The sequence below is a fragment of the Canis lupus genome, chromosome 22 (genome assembly GCF_048164855.1).
Source record: "Canis lupus baileyi chromosome 22, mCanLup2.hap1, whole genome shotgun sequence".
Lineage (NCBI taxonomy): Eukaryota > Metazoa > Chordata > Mammalia > Carnivora > Canidae > Canis > Canis lupus.
Window position 1 is genome coordinate 2,959,150 of NC_132859.1, and position 27,257 is coordinate 2,986,406.

The 27,257-nt window shown below is 37.8% G+C and overlaps 1 protein-coding gene and 1 non-coding gene across 4 annotated transcripts in view; both read right to left on the bottom strand.

Moving 5' to 3' along the window:
* The window catches only part of GMPS (guanine monophosphate synthase), a 76,879-nt gene that overhangs the window by 31,453 nt on the left and 18,169 nt on the right, over positions 1 to 27,257 (bottom strand). For all 3 annotated transcript variants that reach the window (XM_072792182.1, XM_072792183.1, XM_072792185.1), the window contains exons 2-5: positions 19,891 to 20,069; positions 16,234 to 16,348; positions 8,751 to 8,848; positions 5,544 to 5,647 (exon numbers count right to left, since the gene is read on the bottom strand). In XM_072792182.1, the coding sequence (XP_072648283.1) occupies positions 5,544 to 5,647; positions 8,751 to 8,848; positions 16,234 to 16,348; positions 19,891 to 20,069 (496 nt within the window). The remainder of the gene's footprint in view (positions 1 to 5,543; positions 5,648 to 8,750; positions 8,849 to 16,233; positions 16,349 to 19,890; positions 20,070 to 27,257) is intronic.
* Positions 26,484 to 26,592, bottom strand: LOC140614568 (U6 spliceosomal RNA). Its single transcript, XR_012015403.1, has one exon. It is a non-coding gene; the product is annotated as a U6 spliceosomal RNA (small nuclear RNA).

The window sequence follows — 27,257 nt, forward strand, 5'->3', positions numbered from 1 at the left end:
CAGAGTTGTTAGATCACTATGTTGTACACCTGAAACTAATATAACATTCTGTGACAACTATACTTCAATTTAAAAAAGGGGTGGGGGCGGGATGGAGAAAGGTACATCATGCTAACGCTAATAAAAGATAGCAGAAGAGCTATATTAATGTCAGCCAGAGTAGGCCTGGGCCAAGGAAAGTTATCAGGAATAAAGAGGGGGCACACATGATGATAAAGAGGTCAACTCTCAAGGATGACAGTAATCTGTAATGTATATATGCACATAACAACAGATCATCAACATACATGAGGCAAAAAGTGATAGAATAGGTGAATCCGCTGTTATAATTGAAGATTTCAACATCCCTCTATCAGAAATGGACAGACCCAACAAGCAGAACATCAGTAAGGACACAACGATACCATCAATCAACTGGGATGTAATGGACATCTATAGATTACTTCATCCAACAGAACATACATTGTTCTCAGGCTCACTTGGAACACTCACCAAGGCAGACCACATTTTGAGACATAAAACACAGCTTAATAAATTTAAAAGAACAGAACTCATACAATGTCTGTTCTCAGACTACAATGGAATTAAACCAGATATCACATTAACCAAAAGACAGATGGAAAATCTCAAAACACTTGGAGACTAAAGACTTCTAAGTAACAATGATGAAAGAAGAAATCTTAAGAGAAATGAAGCATTATTTTGAACTAAACAAAAGTGAAATGAACCAACGTTCTAAAATTTGGAGGATGCAAGGTGCAATATTATAACTTTTAAGAAACCTCTATTTGGTCTTCATTACAGTTCCTGGCTCACAGATCCCAAAACCTTTGGAATTTTCTAAGAGATGAGAGCTTTTGAAAAGCACCTAAGGATGGGGGCTGGCTGCCAAGACAATCATGTGATTAGAGGCTTGGAACTTTCACGGAAGCTCCACGCCACTTCCTCGTTCTCTGCCCTTCTATACATCTCTTCCATCCGGTTGTTCCCAAATTATACCCTTCTTTTTGTGTGTGTGTATTTTTTTTTATTAGAGTTCAATTTGCCAACATATAGTATAACACCCAGTGCTCATCCCGTCAAGTGCCCCCCTCAGTGCCCGTCACCCAGTCACCCCCACTCCCCGCCCACCTCCCCTTCCACTACCCCTTGTTCTTTTCCCAGTTAGGAGTCTCTCATGTTCTGTCTCCTTCTCTGATATTTCCCACTCATTTTTTCTCCTTTCCCCTTTAATCCCCTTCACTATTTTTTATATTCCCCGAACTAATGAAACTATATAATGTTTGTCCTCCGATTGACTTACTTCACTCAGCATAATACCTTCCAGTTCTATCCACATTGAAGCAGCAAATGCTGGGTATTCGTCGTTTCTAATGGCTGAGGAATATTCCATTGAAATTACACTCTTCTATAAGAAACCAATGACCTAGTGGTAAAATGTTTCTGAGTTCTGTGAGCCACTCTAGAGAATTAACTGAACTGAGGAAGAGATCATGGGAATCTCTGATTTACAGCCAGTCAGTCGGAATACACATAACCTGGACCTCCGACTTATATCTGAAATCCAAGGAGGGGGGTCACTGGAACCTCCAATCTATAGTTGGTCAGTAAGAGGCACAGTGATAACCTGGGCTTGCAACTGGTGTCTGAAGTATGTGTGGGTAGGGAAGGGGGTGGTGGTCTTGTGGGATGCAGCCCTCAACCCCAGAAATCTGGTGCTATGTACACTCTGGGTACATAATATCAGAATTGAGCTGAATTGAGATGCCCTCTCAAGCGCAGCCCAGGTGGCTCAGTGGTTTAGCGCCGCCTTCAGCCCAGGGTGTGAACCTGGAGACCGGGGATCGAGTCCCATGTCGGGCTCCCAGCATGGAGCCTGCTTCTCCCTCCGCCTGTGTCTCTGCCCCTCTCTCTGTCTCTCTTATGAATAAATAAAATCTAAAAAAAAAAAAGAAAGAAAGAAAGAGAGAGAGAGAGAGAGATGCCCTCTCAAATACCATACTGGTGTGTAAGAATTGCTTGTTGGTGTTGGAAACCCTCCTCAACTCTCCCACACACTGGAAATTGGTCTCAGAACACCAACAGACAACAAAAATAGTGCCTAGAGGAAAATTTCCAGCACTGAATGCATATATTAAAAGATTTACTCAATCACCTAAACTTCCACCTTATGAAATAAATAAAGAGGGACAAATTACATCCAAAGTAATCAAAACAAATAAAAATTAAAGAGAAATCAATGAAACTGAAAACAGGAATTCAACAACAAAAATAAAAAAAAATCAAAAGCTATTTCTTTGATAAGATCAGGCGAAATTGGTAAGCTTCTAGCCAGGCTAACTAAGAAAAAGAGAGAGGACACAAATTACTAATATCAGAAATGAGAAAGGAAACATCACTACAGGTCCCAGGGACTTTAACATAATAAAGGAATATTATGAATAACTATGTCCACAAATTTTATAACACAGATGAAATGGACCAATTCTTTGAAAGACACAACTTACCAAAACTCACACAAGAAATAGGTAATTTCAATAGGCCTCCACCGATTTTTAAAATTATATGATCTGATTTGATAGATGCAGAAAAAGCATCTGAAAAAATCCAACACTCATTCATGATAAAAACTCTCCGTAAACTAGGAATATAGGGGGAAACTCCCTCAACTTGATAAAGAATATCTTCTAAAAACCTACAGCTAAAATCATATAACAGAAATTCAAAACTTTCCCACTCAGATCAGGAACAAGGCAAGGATGTTCCCTCTCCCCACTGTTTTTCAACACTATATAAAAAGTCCTAGGGATCCCTGGGTGGCTCAGCGGTTTGGCACCTGCCTTTGGCTCAGGGTGTGATCCTGGAGTCCCAGGATCGAGACCCATATCGGGCTCCCTACATGGAGCCTGCTTCTCCCTCTACCTGTATCTCTCATGAATAAATAAAATCTTAAAAAAAAAAAAAAAAAAAAGTCCTAACTACTGCAATAAGAAAAGGAAATAAAAGGCATACAGGTTGAGAAAGAAGAAATAAAACTCTCTTTGTTCTCAGATGACATCATCATCTATACAGAAATCTGAAAAAAAAAATCAACAGAAAAATTCTAGGAACTAGTGAGTAATTATAGCAGAGTTGTAGGATGTAAGGTTAATTTACAGAAGTTCATTGCTTTCCTATATAATAGCAATGAACAAGTGGAATATGAAATTAAAACCGATTATCAGCCAAATAAATGAAATATTAAGGTATAAATCTAAGAAAATACATACAAGCTCCATATGGGAAACCAAGCTCTCTTGACTACTTCCACCTCTAGAACCTTATTCCTTATTCCTTTGCTCCTGATTGCTGCAATAGGTTCCTAGCTGACCTCCCTACTTCTACATTTGACCCTTTCTCTTTTCACTTCACTGTAACCAAGGTAATCCTGAAATTAGACCATGAGTAAAGCCAACAGTTTCATAGTGGTCTGTGTTCTGGCCACCCTGACAAACTCTCCAACCTCATCTTCTACCAATCTTCCTCTATGTTTACCAGCTCCAACCATGTAGTCTTTCTTGCTGTTCCTCAAACATGGTCCCATCCTAGACTTGTACTGCTATCTCCTCTTCCTCCAAATGTCCAGAAGGGTTAATAGCACTTACTTCATGTCCATTTTACAGGAATACCCTGCCCAAAATATCCTAAATAAAGAGTAACAACCTTAATCACACATATTCTGCAAAACTCTACAGTTCCTGTATTGTTTTCAATGTACTTAAACACTGTCTGACACTTGACATATTCTGTATTTGTTTGTGTATTAGCTGTCCCATCCCTACTCCCACCTAAAATGAAAAACAGATTTTTGTCCACTTTTCATTACTTTACCCTTGGCACCTGGAACTGTCACTGGCACAAAGTAGGCACTCAAACATTTGTTAAGTGAATAAAAATACATAATCCATCTACCACCGTTTATCTTTTATATTAAATAAAAACATTTTGATATGAAAACCATTCTGGATCATTCCTATTCTAATATTAATTGCAGGCAGATTACTCAATTCAGTTTATCCATGACAAATCTTTTTTTACCATGCATTGTTTAAAAAAGAACTTTATTGGTAAATCCACTTTGTTTCTTTAACTGACTTCCAGGATTATTGGTAATTATTTACATAATAACTATTCAAATAAGAAGGGTAAAAAGTCACAACTGCCAGAAAATCAATTCCTCTTCCTCAAAAAGAAGAGAATAAAAATGGCTTTAAAGTACAGATTAGGGAGCAGCCCCGGTGGCCAAGCAGTTTAACACCTGCCTTCAGCCCAAGGTGTGATCCTGGAGACCCGGGATCGAGTCCCACGTTGGGCTCCCTGCATGGAGCCTGCTTCTCCCTCTGCCTGTGTCTCTGCCTCTCTCTCTGTCTGTGTCTCTCATGAATAAATAAATAAAATCTTTAAATAAATAAATAAATAAATAAATAAATAAATAAATAAATAAATAAATAAAGTAAGTAAGTAAGTAAGTAAGTAAGTAAGTAAGTATAGATTAGGGACACCTGGGTGGCTCAGCATTTTAGGGCCTGCCTTTGGCCCAGGCTGTGATCCTGGCGTCCAGGGTTCAAGTCCCGAGTCGGGCTCCCTGCATGGAGCCTGCTTCTCCCTCTACCTGTGTATCTGCCTCTCTCTCTGTCTCTGATGAATAAATAAATTTTTAAAATCTTTAAAAAAATAAATAAATAAAACTTGAAAAAAATAAAGTACAGATTAGACAATGTTTCTACAAAGGGCTAAATAGTAAAAATTTAGGCTCTGTGGAACACAGGCATACAATCCCTTTTATCATAACCTTTTTTTTTTTTTAGAGATAGAGCCAAGTTTTATTTATTTTTTTATTTTTTATTTATTCATGATAGACAGAGAGAGAGAGAGAGAGAGAGAGAGAGAGAGGCGCAGAGACACAAGCAGAGGGGGAGAAGCAGGCTCCATGCAGGGAGCCCAACACGGGACTTGATCCCGGGACTCCAGGATCATGCCCCCTGCCAAAGGCAGGCGCTAAACCTCTGAGCCACCCAGGGATCCCCTATCATAACCCTTTAATAAATAATAGGTTATAGGCTAGATTTGACCCACAGGTCACATTTTGCCAACACGGGCTCAGAGAAATGTTCTGAGTGCTCAGTCTGGTGTTTTGCCGATGTCCAAGATACACGCCTATGTATATCTAAGAAAAGCATTTAAAAATCTAATTATGAATTAATAAGCACACTAGAAAAATAGACCATTCTCAAATTTTTCCTGAGATGTAAAAGTAGTGTTTTACATCTGGAGAACTTTTATTAGAGTGAACACTTTTAAAAATATTTCAGAGAAAACCAGTAAGTGACTTCTAAATAATCTAATATTAAATTCCCTTCATAAATTAATGGTGATCCCATGACATTTACAGTATCTTTTTAAAAAATTAAAAAAATAACAAACCAGCACCTCATGCAGAAACATATTCTTAGACTCTTCAGATAAGTTTAAAACAGAATTGGCAAAAGTTTTAGAGTTTTCACCTGCCACAATGTTCCCAGAACGTGCCACAACCTTGAATCCATCAGCTACTTTGTCTACACTATCTCCATGGGTAAGCAAAACAATTTCTTCCTTCTGAAGGCCCCTAAACATACAAAAAAAACAAATAAAAACACACACAACATACAAATATCTTAATTAAAGACATGATCAATGGGATCTTATGCTTTATTTTTACCCAGCTTTATTGAGATATAACTGACATATAACATAAAGCTAAAGATGTATAACATGATGATTTGATATATATAATGAAATAATTACCACAATAAGGTTAGTTAACACATACAGCACATAGTTACCATTATTTTATGTGTATGGGGAACATTTAATATCTACTCTCTTAACAACTTTTAAGTATACAATACAGTGTTGTAAACTGTAATCATCATGCCTGAACATTTTAGTTATAAGATGATAAAGACATTCTGGGGATCTTAAGTTTGTTCTTTTCCTTTAGAAATACTAACTCACTATATGAGTAAATCAAAAAAACAGAAAGAAGTATGTATGTAATAGTACAACACTGCTAGAATTTAAACTTATTCTATGTATTATAAACCCACTAACAATATTAAATCTCAAAAAAGGCAATCAGGAAAAACTGAAAACTGACAAGCATATATTTAAAAGTTGGTGGTATGCAGGCATAAAAAATAATTTCAGGAAGTTACAAAATAATAATAATTTAATAATAATTACAATTTAATAATTTAAAATTTTATCTCTACTTGGATTTATCTTAAGAACAGAAGGCATTGCAGAAATCTAAACATTCAGTAGTTTTATATCAGAAATAGTACTAATACTGATACTGTTATTTAGCAGCTTTATATAATATAAAATCCTGCATATTATAGATCAAAACAATATTAAATATTTAAGAATTGAGATTTTCAGCCTCAGAGTAAGGATACACAAAATCAAAAGAGATAAAAACCCCATAAACTTTGATTTTAAATGGAAATAAGGTGTACACTGATTTTGTTCCCTCTAAAAGAATACATACTGACTAACTTTATTCACTGAAGAGGCCTAGAAACAAAGACAACCCAGTAGTAATGTGGACCTCTACTTCTCATCTGCCAAACAAGTTAAAGGCATGGATTAAAGAAGATACAAGTAATATTTATCAAATGCAATATGTGGACTTTTTCTTGACCCTGATTCAAACAAATCAACTATAAAAAGATATTTTTTACACTGTGAGAAAACCTGAGAGGGCTGATTATTAAATATTAAGAAATTTAAAGGTAACTTAAAAATAAAGCAAGAAGATAAAGTACATTAAAGCCAAAAAAAAGGATGTTTCAGACTTACTACTACTGTCATTATTGTTGCTTAGGATTAATGTAGGTTGTGAATGAGTCCCAGAATTTTAGAGCTAGGAAGACAGAAAAACTTTACATTTTAACCAGATCTTTAGATTTAAAGCCTCTTGCAATATCACATACCACCATGAATTTAAAATGGTTCTCAAGTCTAGCCACTTTAGAGATGAACGTAAGCAACACCTCTCCGTTATGAAGTGGAACACGCATTGGATTTGAAATATATTTTGGAAATGAGTAACTTCAGTTCCTAAGATTATTTTAAGCCACCTTGGCTTTATTAATCTTCCTTTGAAAAACAAGAATCTTTGAACAGATACACTTATTTATGCTCTTCCTCAAAATTAAAGAGGAGCCATTTTGTGTCTAAACAGGGATATATCTCCATTTTGATAAAAATAAGTTTATAACTTGGGTTTTAAAATTTCTGATCTGTCCAACATGAAGAAAACTATTCATTAGAAATTAATTTAGGCGCACAAGTATGGTAATCAACAAAACATACCTGTAGCTAGAAATAATTAGCACAATTAAAAGATATAACAAAATAACTGCATAACAGACATAGGGAATCACCATGTTGTACACCTGAAACTAATGTAACACTGTGTGAACTATACTTCAATTATAAATAGATAAAAGTAAACTTCTCAGATTCATCCAAAAAAGAAAGTAACTGTGGCTCACTGACATCAGCTTGCATTTTATAGATTTAATGCAGTAAGGGGGGAATGTAGTTTTAAAGTAAAAATGAAATTTAAGGGACACTTCGTGGCTCAGTTGGTAGAGCATGGAACTCTTGATCTCAGGATTTTAAGTTTGAGCTCTACATTGAGTACAGAGATTACTTAAAATCTTTTAAAAAACAAAAAAATAAAAATGAAACTTAAGTCAAAATGAAGGGAGTCAGGGGCACCTGGCTGGCTCAGTCAATAAAGCATGTGATTCTTAATTCTGGAGTTGTAAGTTCAAGTCCCACATTGGGCACAGAGATTATTTTAAAAGTTAAAAAAAAAAAAAAACAGGCCAGTGAGGAACCCTATCAATAGTCCAACAAAATGAGCTTTATTCAAAACATGGAAAACCCCAAAACAGAAAGCTTCCAGTCTTTTCATAAACTGAATGAAAATGCAGCCATTTTTTTAAAGTCAAGAAGATAAATGAATCCAGGAAGGTAGTGAACAGCTCATTTACCAATTTTTAAATAGATTAAAGCTACAGCACCTAATTTATTGTTACCTAGACCAAAAACCAATTAATATATTCACTAAATTAAAAGATAGTACACCAGGTACAGTTATGCTTAATACAGAGAAAGTGAGAAGGAGGGAAACCTAACACATATTTAGTAATGAGTCCAACAAATTGGTCGTTTGCTAAGCACCCAGCAAAAATACGAGGGAAGAGATACACAAACACATTCAGTAGATGCAAGATAATTTAAAACATTATCAAAAAAAAAAAATTATCCATTTGCCACATCTGGCACACTAATGTTTAGAATCATACTTCAAAGAGTGAAAAAGAAAAAAAAAAAAAAAAAGAGTGAAAAAGGAAAAATTACAAATGTTGGCATCACAGTATGCAATCCCAAACAGAGATAGATCCAAGACTGCACGGGTGCTTTCAAGTTATGTCACAAGTGCTTTCCTTACACCCCCCCTACTTAGCATCACCATCATCCTCTGTGATTCTGACATTCAAATGGAAAACAAATATGACAATTATACCTCTGACCATGAATATGGCCTTAATTCATCTAAGAATTATAGAATCTCTAATTCTGAAGAATAACAATCCCAACTTTAAATCTGTCGTTCTACTAAACTATGCATATGCATCTAGAAATATCTATACCTGAACAATGAGCAAGTGTTGTCCACACTAATACTGAAGACTCCATCTTCTCTAACACTTTTTTTGTGTACAGTACCTCCAAATACCTTATTCATCATCTGTTCGAAGAGAAAATAAATTGACATTAATATAAATTAAAAAAATTACCCAATCATTTTCTTATGCTAATAACTTATATTCCTTTGTTTTCAAGATATCTGCTATGTTTCTGCTCCAAAAATAATGAGTTAAATAAACATAGACAACTTGGTATTATTAAATATAATTATACAATTATCATGAGGAATAGTTATAAAGCAAAACTAGATTAGAAATCTGACCTGAGGTTAATTTCTATTAAACACTGGCAGATTTTCCATTGAGTGTACTTTAATTTTCATCTTTAAAAATAGAGATTTAATACTTACATCTGAGTTTAATTTAAGAGCATTTTAAAAGGTACTCTGAGCTTAGAAAAAGCTAAAGCAGGCGATATGAAAAGCTGTGATATTAAAACTAGACAAGCATAAACTTCTCCAAGTGATGTAACCGTTGGCCCCAAAGGAACAGTGCGAAAGCCTGTAGAAGGCCATGTTGTGGAAGAGCATAAACAGGAAAATCTGTCTTTTTTTTTTTAAAAGATTTTATGCATTTATTTGAAAGAGAGATGAGCACAAGTGGGGGTGAAGGGCAGGAGGCGGGAGGAAAGACTCCCTGCTGAGCAGGAAGCCCTGGGATCCTGACCCAAGCCAACAGCAGGCAGTTAGAGAATGAGCCAGCCAGGTGCCCCAAGAAGATCTGGTCTTTCAATTAAATTCATTTATAAATCCCCTATGCCTACGGACTCTTATTCCAAATGGTCTCTTCATTCTGCCCCTCCCTGGATCAATCTTATTTATTACTCACATTTGCCTGACCCCCTCCCCAACACCAAATAAACACACACAAAAATTCTACATTTCTGCCTTGATGTATTCACCGTGACACATCTCAGAGTACGTCTGTTCCACAGAGGTGTCAGAAGATACCTGCCGTAACCATACAGGATACAGGCTGACCCTGCTCCTGACAAAAAAAAAGCAGGCAGAGGGCTAAACAATGCTCATCCTTATAATGCACAGCAGAATATTCTTCAAAACCATCAGCAAATAAATGCTGACCTCTACATTCTGCTCAAGACATTCACAATAAAGCTTCCTGAGATAAAACCTTGGGTTAATAAGTTCAGTAGGAAATAAACTTGTTCATTCATTTGGCCCAGTATTTCCCAAACAGAAAACCCAGGTATCCAACACTCTCTGCAGGACATGAACTACCACCCAGTTTAGGAACACTGCGACAGTCCCCCCTGCCGCTATCACCGCTCTTCTTCCCCGTCATTCTCTACTCCAGCCGCGCAAGCTACCTAAGTGCTTGCCAAAATAGACCAAAATACACCTGTTCTCTCCCCCAGGTCTTCAAGTCTCTTCCCAGTCCCAGGGGGTAACAAAGTATGTAGCGCAAAGCACTCATTAAAGTTGCTGGACCTGATGGCCCAGCAGTTTAGCACCGCCTTCGGCTCGGGGTGTGATCCTGGAGACCTGGGATCGAGTCCCACATCAGGCTTCCTGCATGGAGCCTGCTTCTCCCTCTGCCTGTGTCTCTGCCTCTCTCTCTTTCTCTCTCTGTCTGTCATGAATAAATAAATAAAATCTTAAAAGTAAATAAATAAGCAAACAAACAAACAAAATAAAATAAAAGTTGATGGAAAATAAGTGCTTTCTTCTATAGACGCCGTGAACTTTATGCACCTCTACCTCCCCTAACTTGCTGTCCTTAGAGGACAGCTGAGTGATCAAGAGAACTAAAACTGTTGAAACTCAACACAATTTAAAAGCCCACAAAATCCAAATTAAATGTTACAAAGCCAAGGGCTGCAGTAAAATTTAAAGCTATCTCACCTGTTCAGGAGGCTTCCAGGTATATTTCTGGTTCTTAACTATGCTACTTAAGGTTGAAATGCAAAGAGTTGAACACCTAGCTAAGCTTGTGTTTGTGGAGGAAGAGAGAACTTTTATGTATAATGAAACAATTTGCTTTCTTGTTACAGTTTGTTTTAATATTCTGTTTTGAGGGCATCCCTGGAGGCCCAGTGGTTTAGCACCTGCCTTCTGCCCAGGGCCTAATCCTGGAGACCAGGGATCAAGTCCCACGTCCGGCTCCCTGCATGGAGCCTGCTTCTCCCTCTGCCTGTGTCTCTGCCTCTCTATCTCTCTCTCTGTCTCTCATGAATAGTTAGATAGATAGATAGATAGATAGATAGATAGATAGATAAAATTTTTTTAAAAATAGCAAAAAAATTGGAAAAAAGCCATCAATACTAACAGTGAATATATGATTAATCTGTGCTAAATAATAAATTCAATAGTGAAAATGAGTAACTTACAATTAAATGTATTAACATCAATGAATCTTAAAACCAAAGCTGACGATAATACACACAGGATTTCATTTACATAAGGGTCAATGGGCAAAACTAAATAATGTATTACTTAGGGATATGAACTTAGGTATAAAGCTACAAAGAAAACAAAGGAGGGCAGCCCAAGTGGCTCAGCGGTTTGGCACTGCCTTCGGCCCAGGGTGTGATCCTGGAGACCTGGGATTGAGTCCCACATCAGGCTCCCTGCATGGAGCCTCTTCTCCCTCTGCCAGTGTCTCTCTGTGTTCTCATGAATAAATAAACAAAATAGAAAAGAAAAGAAAGAAAACAAAGGGAATGGGGACGCCTGAGTGGCTCAGCGGTTAAGCATCTGCCTTCAGCCCAGGGCATAACCCCAGGGTCCTGGGATGGAGTCCCACATGGAGTTCCCTGCATAGAGCCTGCTTCTTTCTCTGCCTATGTCTCTGTTTCTCTCATGAATAAATAAATAAAATCTTAAAAAAAAAAAAAAGGAATGAATAACAACTCAAGAAAAGTGCTGCCTCTCACTTGAAAGAGTTTCAAAAGTTCTATTTCATTTCTTGTGCTTAGCAAGGGTATATAGAGATAAAAGAAGCAATGAGGAGACTTTTTTCTTCTAAAGCAAAGAATTACCAGGAAGCAACTAAAAAGGCTCTGATGATAGGAATTCAGTGAATGAGAAAAAAATGGTACTTAAGATACTGAAATGTACTAAAATTTCAGGATGCTATTGGGGGCAAAAAGTACAAACTAGGGTGAGACCTTTAGTGTAAACTTATCCAACTAACAGTGACGAGGAAATATTGGTCCTTTACAAACAGCATATTAGCTAGATGGTATCATCTATACCAATATTTTATAGAAAGACAATTTTTATCTAAAGGACCAAATTCAGCCTAATCCATTGTCCTACTACGTAAGTTCAGAAAGACATAAAAGCAAATTGTTCTACACATTTAACGTGAGCACATCTAGCTCTGGCTACCGTAAGATCCCCACTGTAGGGATCCCTGGGTGGCGCAGCGGTTTGGCGCCTGCCTTTGGCCCAGGGCGCGATCCTGGAGACCCGGGATCGAGTCCCACATCGGGCTCCCGGTGCATGGAGCCTGCTTCTCCCTCTGCCTGTGTCTCTGCCTCTCTCTCTCTCTCTGTAACTGTCATAAATAAAAAAAAATAAAAAAAAATAAAAAAAAGATCCCCACTGTATGATAGAAAAATTAAGTGTTACAATTATATGGAGGACTGGCATAAGGGAAAAAGTCAATCACTAGCACTTAAATTAAGGCAGCATTTTCCAGAGACATTTCACTTTAAGTGGGTCCTGAAAAAATATATCTGTGAGACTCTTCCTTACAGAATAATACCTCTCAATATACTAAAAATATTTAAGTTGTGCTGTAGGACTACTCTAGCATGGGAGATCAATAAGTTATGTAAATATATCCTAGGGCAAAGGCATATGAATAAAAAAAGTCAACCTCTTTCCCATGTTCAACTTAATCAAGATGAAGGCTCTAAGAAAATACATTCATTAGAACATTATACAAAAAAAAAAAAAAAAAAGAACATTATACAAGAAAATTAAAAAATAAGTTATTAACAAAGTCAAATTCATTATCACCACTTGGCTCTTCAGAGAACAGAGCCTTTGACTAGAAAATGCTTGTTGCTGGAGAAGAAAAATATCCATTGTTGTAGCCTTTGTACTTTGAACATCACATATTTTTAGGGATCAGTATTTCCTCCAAATCAAAGTGGAAAACTATAACAATTAGCAAGAAATGAAATATAGTAAAGCTCTTTTACAGACCAGTGATTCCTAATATTCTATTCTTGTTTCAAGTATAATAAAAATATTCATTCTTATGTGAACATTGATTTATATTTTTTTCCTTCAATGAATGCTCCAGAGCCAGCTAAAAGAAAATATACTGGTCTGCTCATTCTCTACCTTTTAAACAGCCTCCTTCTGTGCAATATTCATAGTAAAGCACAACAGTTTCAACCAATTAAAAAAAAAAAAAAAAAAAGGCTCCACATACTAAAATTTCAAATTATCTTCAACCCAAAGACTTAAAACAATTCAGTCATTGGGAGAAAGAACACATTATCTTAATTATTAAGCCATATATACAAGAAATCAAAAATTAATAGATAATTCTCAATAATAAATTAGGGAGGACCAGAGTATCATGAGGAAATTAAAAAGCTGATATTTCAATTAACACTGATTCCATTTAGTCAGTAGAATCTCGTAATTAGATTAATTCCACTTGTATTCTGACCCTGTCCTCCCTTCACTTTAGTACATGCTAAAGCCTAACGGTAGGCACAAGAGAAAAGAGATCAAAATGATTCACAAACAAGTGAATCCAGTCAAAATTAACATCACCTATTCTTATCATAGAAAATTCTGAGTTTAAAAAAAAATTTAAAAATGGGGACACCTGGGTGGCTCAGAGGTTGAGCGTCTGCCTTTCGCTCAGTTCGTGACCCTGGGATCATGGGATGGAATCCCACATTGGGTTCCCCGCAGGGAGCCTGCTTCTCCCTCTGCCTGTGTCTCTGCCTCTCTCATGAATAAATAAATAAAATCTTAAAAAAAAAAAAAAAAAAAAGTCAGGGGAGCACAGGAAGCCCATGCAATTTAACTGAGGCTCAGGTACTGTGTGGGGTTTTTATTCTTTTTCAGGTCACGACCCTTCAGAATGAGATTAGGGCAAGGGCTGCTGATCCAGCTGTGGATCCAGGGAGCTCTAAAATGAATCTCTACCATCCCTTTAAGGTCTTTCTGGTTCCTCTCAGTGTTGTCATTGCCGAGGTCAATTTTGTAGTTGTTCAGGTGAGCTCCTTTTTGCTGTCTTGTGAGTCTTAAGCCAGTGATCCAGATTCCCAAGGAGTGGGTCTCCAGAGGGCCTCGCCCCTTCCCGGTACCAAGTGTGTGCTCCCAACCTGTGCGAGGGTGGGCTTTCCAAAAGCAGTGAATTGAGAAATTCTGCAAATGGTAATCCGGATGATTGGCGTGTTTCTCTTGGGCCTGGATTTCCATTATGTTAATGAGGGTAGATAAATACACTGTGTCTTTAACGGATGAAAAATTAAATGTATGCTGTGAATTTATTGGTTTGAGACACTGAAAAATTTTCATTAGACAATGTTTACATACCTCACCCGAAGAACCTTTGAGAGTGTATATATGAAATTTAAAAATATGTTAATTTACTTTACAACAATATGTACAGCTATAAAAGTTGGGGTTATTTTACCTTTGAATATATACCGAGTTCCTTAAATACTGAAATCTGTGGACTTTATGTGCTTCTGTGTTTTGCTTTCCTATTAGATCATGTAGGAAACTGTGTTCTTATTGGTAAAGGGGCCCTCATTGAAATTCAAGCTTGGAAGGATTTCCTTTGTTGTTTCTGATTTTCTTGTTTGGTTTTGAGGGATTGGGGTATGGAGCTAGAGGATGTGTGGAGAGGGATTTCTCTAACACTGACATCTATTCCACAAGCTTTTTCTAGGCGCTTATTTTATTGCAGTCTATTAAACTTCTTTGATATTAAAAAAAAAGTATCTCGCTTCTGACAGTAGAAATAGGCAAATTACTCTAACATGTCAATTAATAATTACTCAGGGAGTACCTTCCCAGCTAACTCAATTTTCAAATGATATGGTTAAGTAAGACACACTGTTAAAAACTATCTCAACTAAAATATCATTTTGCTTACAAGCACTAGAGATAACTTTTCTTAAATGTATTTATTTCTGTTCCCACCTCCTTAGTATATAGATCTTATTGAATAAATCATTCTAAGTGAGAATTTAGCACGTTTCTGGCTCAGTATCATCTATCATCTTATTCAGTAATCATATTCTACTTGTCTAATAAACCTATACTATTTAAAGTAACTAAAAAAAAGTGTCAAAGTAGCCAAAATAGAGTTCTAAACACTTAACTCATACAAGAATAGTTTTATCTCTAGACCTCAGTCCCTATTTATTGTTTTTGATACAATATCGTGTCACATACTGTATCAATAATTTTGATATAATCAAAATTAACATCACCTGCCATGGCACACACTGACATCACATGCCTCCAAACGAGATGGCTCTAAGAGCACAGCATCACTTCTGTGGTACTCCAACCAAAAAAAAACATAACCTGAACCTAACAATGAGGAAACATCAAATAAACCAAAATGGAGGGATAATCCACAAAGTCACTGAAATGACTTTTTTTGTTTTTTTAACTGTCATGGTTATGAAAGAGAAGACTGAGGAATGGTTCCAAAACAAAGGAGCAGAAGTGACAACTAAGTAGAACACATGGTCCTGGACTGAATGCAGTAAGTACTACAATCCAAGTACAAGGGACATCAACGAGACAAACAATGAAATGTGAATGCAATCTGTGCATTAAATACAAAACTGAATCAATGTTAACTTCCCCATTTTGATATCTATACTGTAGTTACACAGGATAGAGCCCTAGTCCTTTGGAAATACAAGTAACAGGATATCATGTGTGCAACTTACTCTCAAATGGTTAAAGGGTAAGGGGTTGGCGCCTGGGTGGCTCAGTGGGTTACACATCACTCTTGATTTTGCCTCAGGTCATCATACCGAGGTCATGGGATTGCGTCCTCCCCCCTCCATCATTCTCTCCCTCTGCCCTACGCCTGGCTCATGCACATGTATGCGCTCTTGTGCTCTCTCTCTCTGAAATAAATAAATCTTTTAAAAATATATCAACAATAAAAGAATTGAGAAAAAATATAAAGGAGTTCCATATACTATTTCTGTAACATGTAAATTTGAATGTCTTTTTTTTTTTTTTTGGACAGTGTTATGTTGTATGCAGTGATATAGTTACAGCTCTAAAAACAGATTTCCACTCAGGTCAGTTTTGCCACACTGAAACAATCTGTAAACAGTGCACAAATTAGCTCATACAACTAAACATGCTAGATACTCTAAAGACAGAAAATATTAATACAGTGAGAGTCACAAACAGAATAAATTAAGTCCACTCTTCAGGCAAATTCACAGATGTACCTGCATGCCATAGCAAATTCCAAGAACGGGCTTGCCAATAGTGAATATTGCTGGATCAAACCAGGGAGCATCTTCTGCATACACAGAATTAGGTCCTCCAGAGATGATAATAGCACTGTGGATTTAAGGAAGAGAGTCAGTGAAAAATCCTCTAATGGCTAGTTTTATCACGAAGTTTATCCCCTCTCCCCCTTCAAGCATGGAGGGAGACTCAGCACAGATTCAGAGATTTTGTTATGTTTTCAGTATATTGTAGCAGATCCAGCCTTCACACAGCTTAATCATTTCTATTCTATTACAACGTGTGAAAGTCCATCAATTCAACCAACATTCACTTGTTAATAAGTACAAGCTTCCAATACATAAATTCTAATGTTTCTAACTGCGAAGGTTTAGCATGAATTTGTTTTGTCTTCCTCATTAATGAAGGACATAGATGAAAATTCTAAAGGAAGACGGAGATTCTGAAAAGCAAGGAGTACAGCAGGTCACAAAAGACCCTGGATGACTCAAAGCAAAATACAACAAAGGAAGACAGGATATGAACAATAACCTAACTCTGCCTGTTGAAAATCTGCCCAACATTCTCAACAGTTTTACCTAGGGCTCTGGAAAGGCAGCTAACATATGAATTTGCCCATATGGCATTCTCTCAGAACCCAAGGCAATACTGTAACTTCACTATAGTTTACAGAGCATTCTGTGGATTAACTTGGGAGTCCAACTGTTATTATAGGAAAGGCTGAAACTGAGGCCTATCAGAGGCCAGGCTCCTCACCTGGCCACTGATACATCTAATTTGGCCCTCAGCATACACTCCAAAGATTGAGAACATTTTAATGTATTACGAATTTTACATAAAAATCCAGATTTCTGGATTTTCTTTAGAAAGAGGGGGGGGGAAAGTCTGATAGCACTTGACCTTCACTCTCACTTGGCTAAGAATAACTGGAATCACAGAGACCTGAACCTTCAGACTACTCATGTTCCCCGGTTTGCCATACATGCCCTCTTCTACAATACAGGCGTATCTATGCTTGTCACTTAATTTAAGGTATCCTCTAGCTCATTTTAGGTTTGAGTTTTGCAGGAATCCTGATTTATCTTACATTTCTAAAGGAAAATGCATTATAAGATCTAACCAAAATCCTCTTACAAACTTAAGCAAATCACTTTATATTAGCAGCTGCCTGTCATATAAAAACACACAAACTAAAATGCAGGTTTATAATCCATTAAGAATGATATAATAAAAAATTCATAAAAATTACAAGATAGGATGTTTTTTAAAAGTATAACAATTTAACTGAGCTCAAAGACCCCACTTTTTGAACTTTGTATTGTTAACATGAATTATGCTATTTATCATGTTCGTTAGCCCACCTCCTACAAAAGAAACTAAAGACAACCTCCCCAGATGATGAATCTTACATCGTTAAGATAACAATCCTAAAGGGATGTAGTCTTGGCCCTAAAGGTAGATATGCAACTTAGCTCTTTAAAAATGCATAGGCTAGGGACACCTGGGTGGCTCAGTGGTTGGGCGTCTGCCTTTGGCCCAGGGCATGATCCTGAGTCATGGGATCGAGTCCCACGTTCCCTGCGTGGAGCCTGCTTCTCCCTCTGCCTGTGTCTCTGCCTCTGTGTGTATGTGTCTCTCTCACTAATAAATAAATAAAATCTTTAAAAATGCATAGGCTAAAATTCTTTAAAACATACTTAATTATCAAGACCTCTAGAATTTCAGTACATTATACTTAGTTTTATAAAAGATAACCACCCCAGGGCTGCCCAACATCCCTCAATAATCTGCTAAACAACTCAGGACTATAAGATTCTTAATACTATTAAAAAGAAAAGGCAATGGACTTAGTAAAGGCTATAACTCAAGCAGTACTTAAGCCAATTATGGAAAATTCTTATCTCAATAACTCTTAAGAAGAGCTAATCATTCATTCTGAATCTCCTAGTTCTACCCTGCAATTATTTTGAAACTAACTTGTAATTATAAAGCCAATAAGCCACAAGGCATTCCAAATACCAATCTGAAGCAGGTCAAGCTTCCAAACACAAGTAGGTTAAGATGTCTCTTTTCTCATAATACTAATACTCTAGGAAAAGGATGGTCAAATAGATATCTCAGCAGAAAAGATTATAGTAAGCAAAATAGTTCTATACTCCTACACAGAAAGAACCTCTAGACACAAGCAGGACCTAAGATTTGTTTATGATCAGGTGACAAGGAAAAATAATTAGCGTTCTATTGCCAAGTATCTGGCTTCTTATTCTCTAACATTTTAGCCTACGTTAGTTTGCTGGAGATATTCTTTTTGGGGTGAAGGAAATAAAGGAGCTTAGATGTGACATAGAGCCATTCAGAATTCTCATGTGTTTTGATTCTCTAAAGCTGTTCCTCACTGGCAAACTGAGACAGTTGAATTAGAGTAACTCAAGGGTCCCTTCTTACTCTAAAGATTCTACAGTTTAAAAGAGAGGACTGTTTTTAACTGTACCCTAAGACTAGGACACAGTTAAATTTCAATCTGTCTTTTCTGATTTCCAATCCATTCTATTTCAGAAACAAGAATCACAGGATAAACATGTCCATGAAGCCTTTAAAAGTTAATCATTTCTCTAATGGAAAAAATTACATTTTTAAGATAAATTAACATTGTTATCCTGGAAGAAATACAGTATTATTGTCTAAGACCCAATCATTTTTTATTTTTTTTCTAAGACCCAATTAAAGTAATAAACTGCAGTTGCTTGCTTCTGGTAACACTCTTAAAAAAAGAGTATCAATTCCATGAGAAAAGGTATAGCATTAACCAGAAATTGTTAAAGGAAGAATATATATATATATGTTGGCTATCATTTTGACTAGTTCTGAGTATATAAGCTGTTGAATTAGACCCTATATCAGACTTGAGAAATCTTTGTATTTTAGAAACTTAGTCTCTTGGGGATAGGAGGCAAAAAAAAGACTCATTGGACACAAAATTCTTTTAGCCACTGTATATATTCCTTTGATCAAATGCTCCGGGATGAATGAATGACTTAATATTCAAATGAAAACTTCTTGTAACTGTGCAATTAAAATTAGGGTAATCTTTTTAACTAAAAAAAGGGGGGGGGATCCCTGGGTGGCTCAGCAGTTTAGCACCTGCCTTCGGCCCAGGGCATGACCCCGGGGTCCTGGGATCGAGTCCCACATAGGGCTCCCTGCATGGAGCCTGCTTCTCCCTCTGCCTCTGTCTCTGCCTCTCTCTCTGTCTCTCTCATGAATAAATAAATAAAATCTTAAAAAAAAAAAAATCTGAACGATGGAAGAAAATTTCTTGTAAATCCACTGCAGGTTTTGTATTCATTTAAAAAATTCAGTGCCTGGGGCGCCTGGGTGGCACAGTCAGTTAAGTGTCTGACTCTTGGTTTCAGCTCAGGTCATGATCTCAGGGTCCTGACATAGAGCCCCACTCAGGCTCCATATTCAGCATGGAGACTACTTAAGATTCTCTCTCCCCCTTTCTCTGCCCCTCCACGCTCTTGCTCTCTCAAATAAACCTTTGAAAAAGAAAAAATTCAGTGCCCAAGCAAATTAATAAAAAAAATTCCACAATCTAAGCTCAATCTCATAGAAAATATAAGTGAAAAGTCTACCGGAATCCTTGCTCTTTTATGGCAAATGCTGGTGTTTCCAAGGGAAAGATTTCCGACTTCACAAACAGTTCTCTCACTCTTCGATCTATGACTTTCCCGTACTGGGCACCAGCATCCAGAATGACAACAGCTCCTTCATAGTGGTGGCCATCCTTGAGGTCTCCTCCAGCATTCTCCAGCTGCAAATATTAAGGCAAATCTCCTCTTAATTACAAAATTTAGAGCTCCTTTAAAAAACAGTGGTCACTATCAGTTCCAAAACCACACAGAAAAAACAAACAAACAAACAAAAACTGTTAACCTAGGACTTTGAGTTGCCAATTCAAAGCATACCTTTTAAAGGGAAGATTTTTATACATATCCATACATGGGCATACATAAACACTTTAATAAAAGCCAGCATTTACTGAATATGTAATACAGTCACCTTTATACATAAATGCATCTTATATGTATTATCTGATAAAGTGGGTATACAACCCAGCTGTGCCAAAATACAATCCTAGTTTATGCCTGGTAAACTGGCATTATTACTAATAGTGCCTCCTTTGAATCTCAAAAGCATCCTAGTTTTACTAATAAATTATAAGGTCATCCTATCTAACAGTCACAGCATTCCTATGAGGGATACACTGATGAGGAACTGAAAGTTTGCTGCCAGAGTATAAGCATGCTCAAATTCACCTGATTGGGATTTTTTTGTATTACTGGAGGAAAATGCTATATATACACATGCATCTAACCCATAACATCAGAATTTTAAAAGGCTTTTTAAATCTTATCTCTGTCAACTATACATTGATAATGCTTTTCTGGAAAGCAATTTGGCAAAATGTAAAATTCTTAACTATGTATGCTAAAACAGCTACCTGGAACCGACTTCAAACTAATGCAAGAGTAGGTGGGTATGGATGAAACCAGATTACTTATGTACCGAAATGACTGAAGTCGGATGAAAGGTACATAGTGTTCATTTCAGTCTAGTCTCCATTCTGTTTTTGTATCTTTTACACAAGAAAAAACTTTAAAAACATGTATGTACTCTGGAAAAACACTTGTAGGAAGAATATAATAATCCCATTTTAAAATATTTCATCAAGTAAAAGAATGTATATGCACATATAAAGAAGATCCCAACAGAGAGATAAACAGAAAAATATTAACAGAGGTTGTATGAGACTGATAAGCTACAGGTGATTTATATTTTTTTTCTTCATACCCTTCAGTAGGTTTTAAATGTTTACAACAAACATTCCTGGGGATTTTCCCCCTCCAGCTGTAAAATCTGCACATAAAAAAGCGTAAGCAAGCCCTTCACACACCTATGTAATCCTTTCCATTCCCTTCCTTCCTTTCCATTTATACGAAAAAAATAAATGCAGACTTCACAAAATCCCTAACACTTCTGCTACAGTAGTGAAACAAGCAACAATAACAGCCATCCACAAAGGATTTGTGAGATGGACTGAACCACAGGCCAGAAAGAATTACTGAGATGGCAAAAATGAAGATTTTAATCATATAAATACTGAACAATGTGCCGAAAAAGCAGATCACAGAAAGAAGTTTACAGAGTGCAAGAAATGCTAAAACTTTTTCCTTTCAGACCTTTGCCCTTAGTCTACACACAAACACTACTCTTTAAAGAATTCACCTAAAATTCCTTAATCTTTTTTTTTTTAAAGATTTTATTTATTTATCCTTGATAGACAGAGAGACAGAGACAGAGAGACAGAGAGAGAGAGAGAGGCAGAGACACAGGCAGAGGGAGAAGCTGGCTCCATGCCGGGAGCCTGACGCGGGACTTGATCCCAGGACTCCAGGATCGCGCCCTGGACCAAAGGCAGGCGCCAAACCGCTGAGCCACCCAGGGATCCCCTAAAATTCCTTAATCTTACTTTTTTGTAAAGAATAGAAAATGTGGGAGCGCCTGGGTGGCTCAGTCGGTTAAGCACCTGGCTCTTGATCTCAGGGTCATGAGTTCAAGCCCTGCACTGAACTCAGGCAGGAAGCTCCGCATCCAGCGTGGAACCTACTTAAAAAAGAAAGAGAGGAGAGGAGAGAGGGAATGGAGGGGGAGGAGGGGAGAGAGGGGCAGAACGTGCTGGGGCGCCTGGCGGACTTGGTCTGCTCTTGACCTCAGGGTTGTGAGTCTGAACCCCATGTTGGGTACAGAGATTACTTAAAAATAAAAGACTTTAAAAAGAAGTGTTTTTGAATGACTACTTTGTTACTGTGTACATTTCTCAGATTTCAGTCCCTTTATCTCTATTATACTGTTTACCAAATCCAAGTACAACCTGTTTTTACACTGTAGACAGAGTTCTCACTTTGCAAGATACCAGTGTGCCTAAATTTGAGTTATGATTTCTATCACGGTTTAGTTAACACGAGTCTGCAACAACACGGCTCAAATTTCAGTTACCAGTTCTCGTAATTACACTAAGTACAAACTTCACTGCCAGCTCTTCAATCCATAAATCATCGCAAATAAATATTATGACCAGTGACCAATGTGTCCCTTCTTTCAAAGTTTACTGGCAATTGGACACACAAAAGCAACAGCTAAAGTTGTGTTACCTCCTCGTTGCCCAGCGATAAATCCACAGGACATTTTGAACCCATGGATAATCCAAAGGGGGAAGGGATCAACCCAGATGAAACTGTAACAAAGAAATGAAAAGTAACACACTGGAAGTAAAATAAGAATCCGATGTAAATGAGGTTACAGGAGAAATAGGTGGCCACGGCAGTGTAGACACTGCTGCAGTTTGAATGGCTCTAAATGCACAGCCGGAGGAGCCTGGTGAAGACGAACTTATCAACATCACTGAGGAAAGCAACTGTGATGAAAAGGATGCCAATGTCCCAGAGAAAGTGACTCTAGGGAAATAATTCACATTATAGAAATTCTCGGAGATATTTCATGACCTTTCAGTTGTAAAGGATAAAATGTTGAAAACCATTAAAGCATAGAAAAGAGGGATCCCTGGGTGGCGCAGAGGTTTGGTGCCTGCCTTTGGCCCAGGGTGTGATCCTGGAGACCCGGGATCGAATCCCACGTCGGGCTCCCGGTGCATGGAGCCTGCTTCTCCCTCTGCCTGTGTCTCTGCCTCTCTCTCTCTCTCTGTGACTATCATGAATAAATAAATAAAATCTTTAAAAAAAAAAAAAAAGCATAGAAAAGATATAAAGGGAAGCACTGTTTAAACTAGTCTCGATCAGAATTTCACAAAGAAAAAGGAATTCTCACTGTGCTGTTTTAACTTATACTAAACAGCCGCAGTATTTTATTTCTCTACACTTGTATAAGTAAGATTTAATGTTTTAAGAAAATATATTTTTTAAAGATTTTATTTATTCATGAGAGACACAAAGAGAGAGAGAGAGAGAGAGAGAGGCAGAGACACAGGCAGAGACAGAAGCAGGCTCCATCCATGCAGGGAGCCCGATGCAGGACTCGATCCCAGGTCTCCAGGATCACGCCCTGGACCGGAGGCAGCACCAAACCACCAGGCCACCAGGGCTGCCCATGTTTTAACAAAACATTTTAAAGGACCTAAAACCATTATAATCTTCCCACGGATTAATTAAAATTCCTTTGCATGAGGAACACCTAGGTGGCTCCATCGGTTAAGCATCTAATTCTTGATTTCAGCTCAGGTCATGATCTCAGGATGGTGCGATCAGGCTCGGCAATGAGCTCTGCATTGGGCCTGAAGCCTGCTTAAGATTCTCTGGACGCCTGGGTAGCTCAGTCAGTTAAGCATCAGACTCCTTGCCTCATCTCCGGTCATGATCTCATAGGTCCTGAGATCAAGTCTGTACCAGGCTCCACACTCAGCAAGTCTCCTTAAAGATTCTCTCCCTCTGCCCCTCCTGCAACACTTGTGCATGCACTCTCATACTCTTCAAAAATAAACAACAACACTGCTTCGCCTGATTTCAGCTTGCACAATCTTTTTATGGTCATTTGACTACTATATGGTGAGGACTGTCTATTTCTTTAAACCAACTAATTTTTACTTAAATGCATTTTTTTTTAAAGATTTTATTTATTTATTCATGAGAAACACAGAGAGAGAGGGAGAAAGACACAGGCAGAGGGAGAAGCAGGCTCCACGCAGGGAGCCCGATGCGGGACTCAATCCCGGGACTCCAGGATCAGGCCCCGGGCTGAAGATGGCACTAAACCACTGAGCCACCCGGCTCTCCAAATAAACGCATTTTAAAGTGAATAATGTATACTGGTTTCTTACCAATTTTTGAAAAAGTTCAATCATATGACATCCGAGGTCATTGAGGAAATACTGAATCCTCGCCTCATTCTTTCAACCTCAGGTATCCAGCACAAAGCTTCAACAACTCCAGGGAAAGCAGAAAGGTCACCAGTCATGAAAGCAAAATTTCCTTTCCCTCAAAACCTAGACTCTACACACTCCTACTTCACATAGAGCTATAAAGCTTGATGAGACTTCCAAACCTTAACCGATTAGAAAAAGGACCCTAATGAGAAAAGAAGGTGTAAAGGCAAATAGTAGAGACAAAATTCAACACTACATGACAGAAAAATCTATTAAATCTATTTATACGATCTATTAAAAAGTAAACACACAGGGGTCCCTGCTTTGCTCAGCCTGTAGGGTGTGTGACTCTGGGTCTCAGGCTGTAGAGATTACCTAAAAAACCAAAATCCTTAAAAAAAAATAAAAATAGGGCAGCTCTGGTGGCTCAGCGGTCTGAGCCCAGGCTCTGCCTGGGTCTCCGCCTCTCTCTCTCTCTCTGTCTCTCATGAATAAATAAATAACATCTTTAAAAAAAAAAAATAAACACAAAAGCCTAAAAGGTTAGCATGCCTCTCAACTGACTTGAGGTCATCATAATAAGTAAATGGTCATAAAGATACCTTTTAAGACATCAATAAGACAATAATAAGGACACAAACCATACCGGTGCCCTAATGCAACAATAAGCAGACGAACCTGGCAGATTCTCGTAAGATGGAAATGGTATCATTTCTGGATCTTCCTGAATTTCCAGGCATCATTGAACAACTACGCAGCAAAACCAAAAACTAATTGACAAGTTATCCTCCAAAATACAAGCTGGTGGGAATAAACCACCACAGTCACAAACTCTAGTGTTACAGCATTTTTGTGGGGAACAGCCTAGCTTCCCTGAGTATCTTGAGACTAGAATTCCAAAATAGTCAACAAGTACTATCTAGAAAGCACAGGGCCCAGGGGCACCTGGGTGGCTCAGTCATTGACCACCTGACTCTTGGTTTCAGCTCAGGTCACGAGCTCAGGGTGGTGAGATCAAGTCCCAGGTCCAGCTCCCCAATTAGCAGAGGAATCTGCTTGAAGATTCTCTGCCTCTGCCCCCCCCATCCCCCCCTTTTTAATTTTACTTATTTATTCATGAGAGACACAGCGAGAGGCAGAGACACAGGCAGAGGGAGAAGCAGGCTCCATGCAGGGAGCCCAAACTGGGACTCGATCCCGGGACTCCAGGATCACGCCCTGGGCGGAAGGCAGGCGTTAAACCGCTGACGGCCCAGGGATCCCTCTCACAGGGGAGGGGAGGGGAGGGGAGGGGAGGGGAGGGGAGGGGAGGGAAAAAAAGGAAAAGAAAAGAAAGCACAAGGTCCAACTCAACTACAGCGGCTGCACCCCGGGGGGGTGGGGGTGGGGGTGGGGGTGGGGTGTCTACTCCAATAGTGCATGGGTGGTGGGGGGAACCCAAGGTAAGGCTTAAAGGGGTGGAAGTTTAATCACCATGAACCTTCCCACTAACAGGCCAGGCTCCTTACTAGGCCAAGACTCAGAAATGAGGAACAACTGCTAGAAACCAACACAATTAAGCAGGACAAGGGCAAAGAAGGAAAATAGAAGGGTCATACTAAAATAAGGGTTAGGAATCAGAGCAAGGAATCATCAGAAAACAAGCTGCCATTATTTCAACAGAAGAGGGGGCTCTGTAAAAGTTTTTTTAGAAGAACCAAGATTCCTTCTAAAACTCAGAAAAATTATATTCACATAAAAGTGAAATTACAGAAATCAAACCCAATGTTACTCAAAGTAAAAAAAAAAAAAAAGAATAAGGAATAAACATCCCTACAAGAGCAAGCCAAAAAGAAACATCAAAACTAGAAAGTATGACTTCCAGACGAACTCAAAAATACTAAGAAAATTATACAAGGCATAAAAGAACGGGAATCAAAATTAAACTACAAACCTAGAATGACCTATTTCAATATTCTTTTTACATTTTTATTTAGATTCCAGTTAACAATGTAATATTTGTAGACTTTAGTGATTCAGCATTTCCACACAACACCCAGTGCTCATCACAACTGCACTCCTTAATCCCCATCACCTGTTTAACCCACCACCCACCCCCCCTCCCGTGACCATCTGTTCAGTCTCTACAGTTAAGAGTCTGTTTTCTTGGTTGCCTTACTCTCTCTTTCCCACTCTTTGCTCATTTGTTTTGTTTCTTAAATTCCACATATGAGTGAAATCATATTTGTCTTTCTCTGACTTATCTTGCTTAGCAATATGCTCTGTAGCTCCATCCAGGTCACTGCATGGAAAAATAGGGACCACTTCACAAATCTGCCTGTCATCCTTGCACAGGGGCCATGCTAACCTTCGCTGTACCAACACATATGCTTAACAAAATTACTGGGCTTTAGAGAAAAAAACCTTTCAATACTTTGGATAAAAAGCACGCATGACTTATAATTCATTCAACTATACATTGGCTGTGCATAGTTTTCTGTATCCATGTTTTCTTTTACAATACAAAGATTTTTCATATAAAAAGGGAACATTCCCTTTGCACCTAGTTATTTCATGTGCTTTACACATTTTCTTATTCATAATGACATGTATTTCTATTTTACAGATGAAGACAATGAGACTCAGATACTATGTCACCTGCCTGGGGACACAATGGCAGAAGCAGGAGGTAGATGTAGCTCTTTTCAAAGCCCAAAACAATTAGCACTTGGAAAAGGCAGAAAGAGGAAAGTGGGTAAATAAATATGCATTATATTTTTGGAAGACTACTTTCTTTCTTTTCTTTCTTTTTTTTTTTTTTTTTGGAAGACTACTTTCAAAGTTATTTTAATTTTGATATTTTTGTATTTAAAAGCAGTTTTATTACTTCAGAAAGTTTGCTTATGTGACTGAATATTTTGATGTCTGAGAAAAGTAGTATTATATACCATACAAATGATTTTGGAAAGTCAATTTTCTCAGTACTAAATCTATTCAGGTAGTTGCTCTCCAAAAAGACATTTTAAGAGACTTCAGTTGCCAAAATGAAAGTTTTAGGGTTAAAAGAGATTTTAAGAACCACCC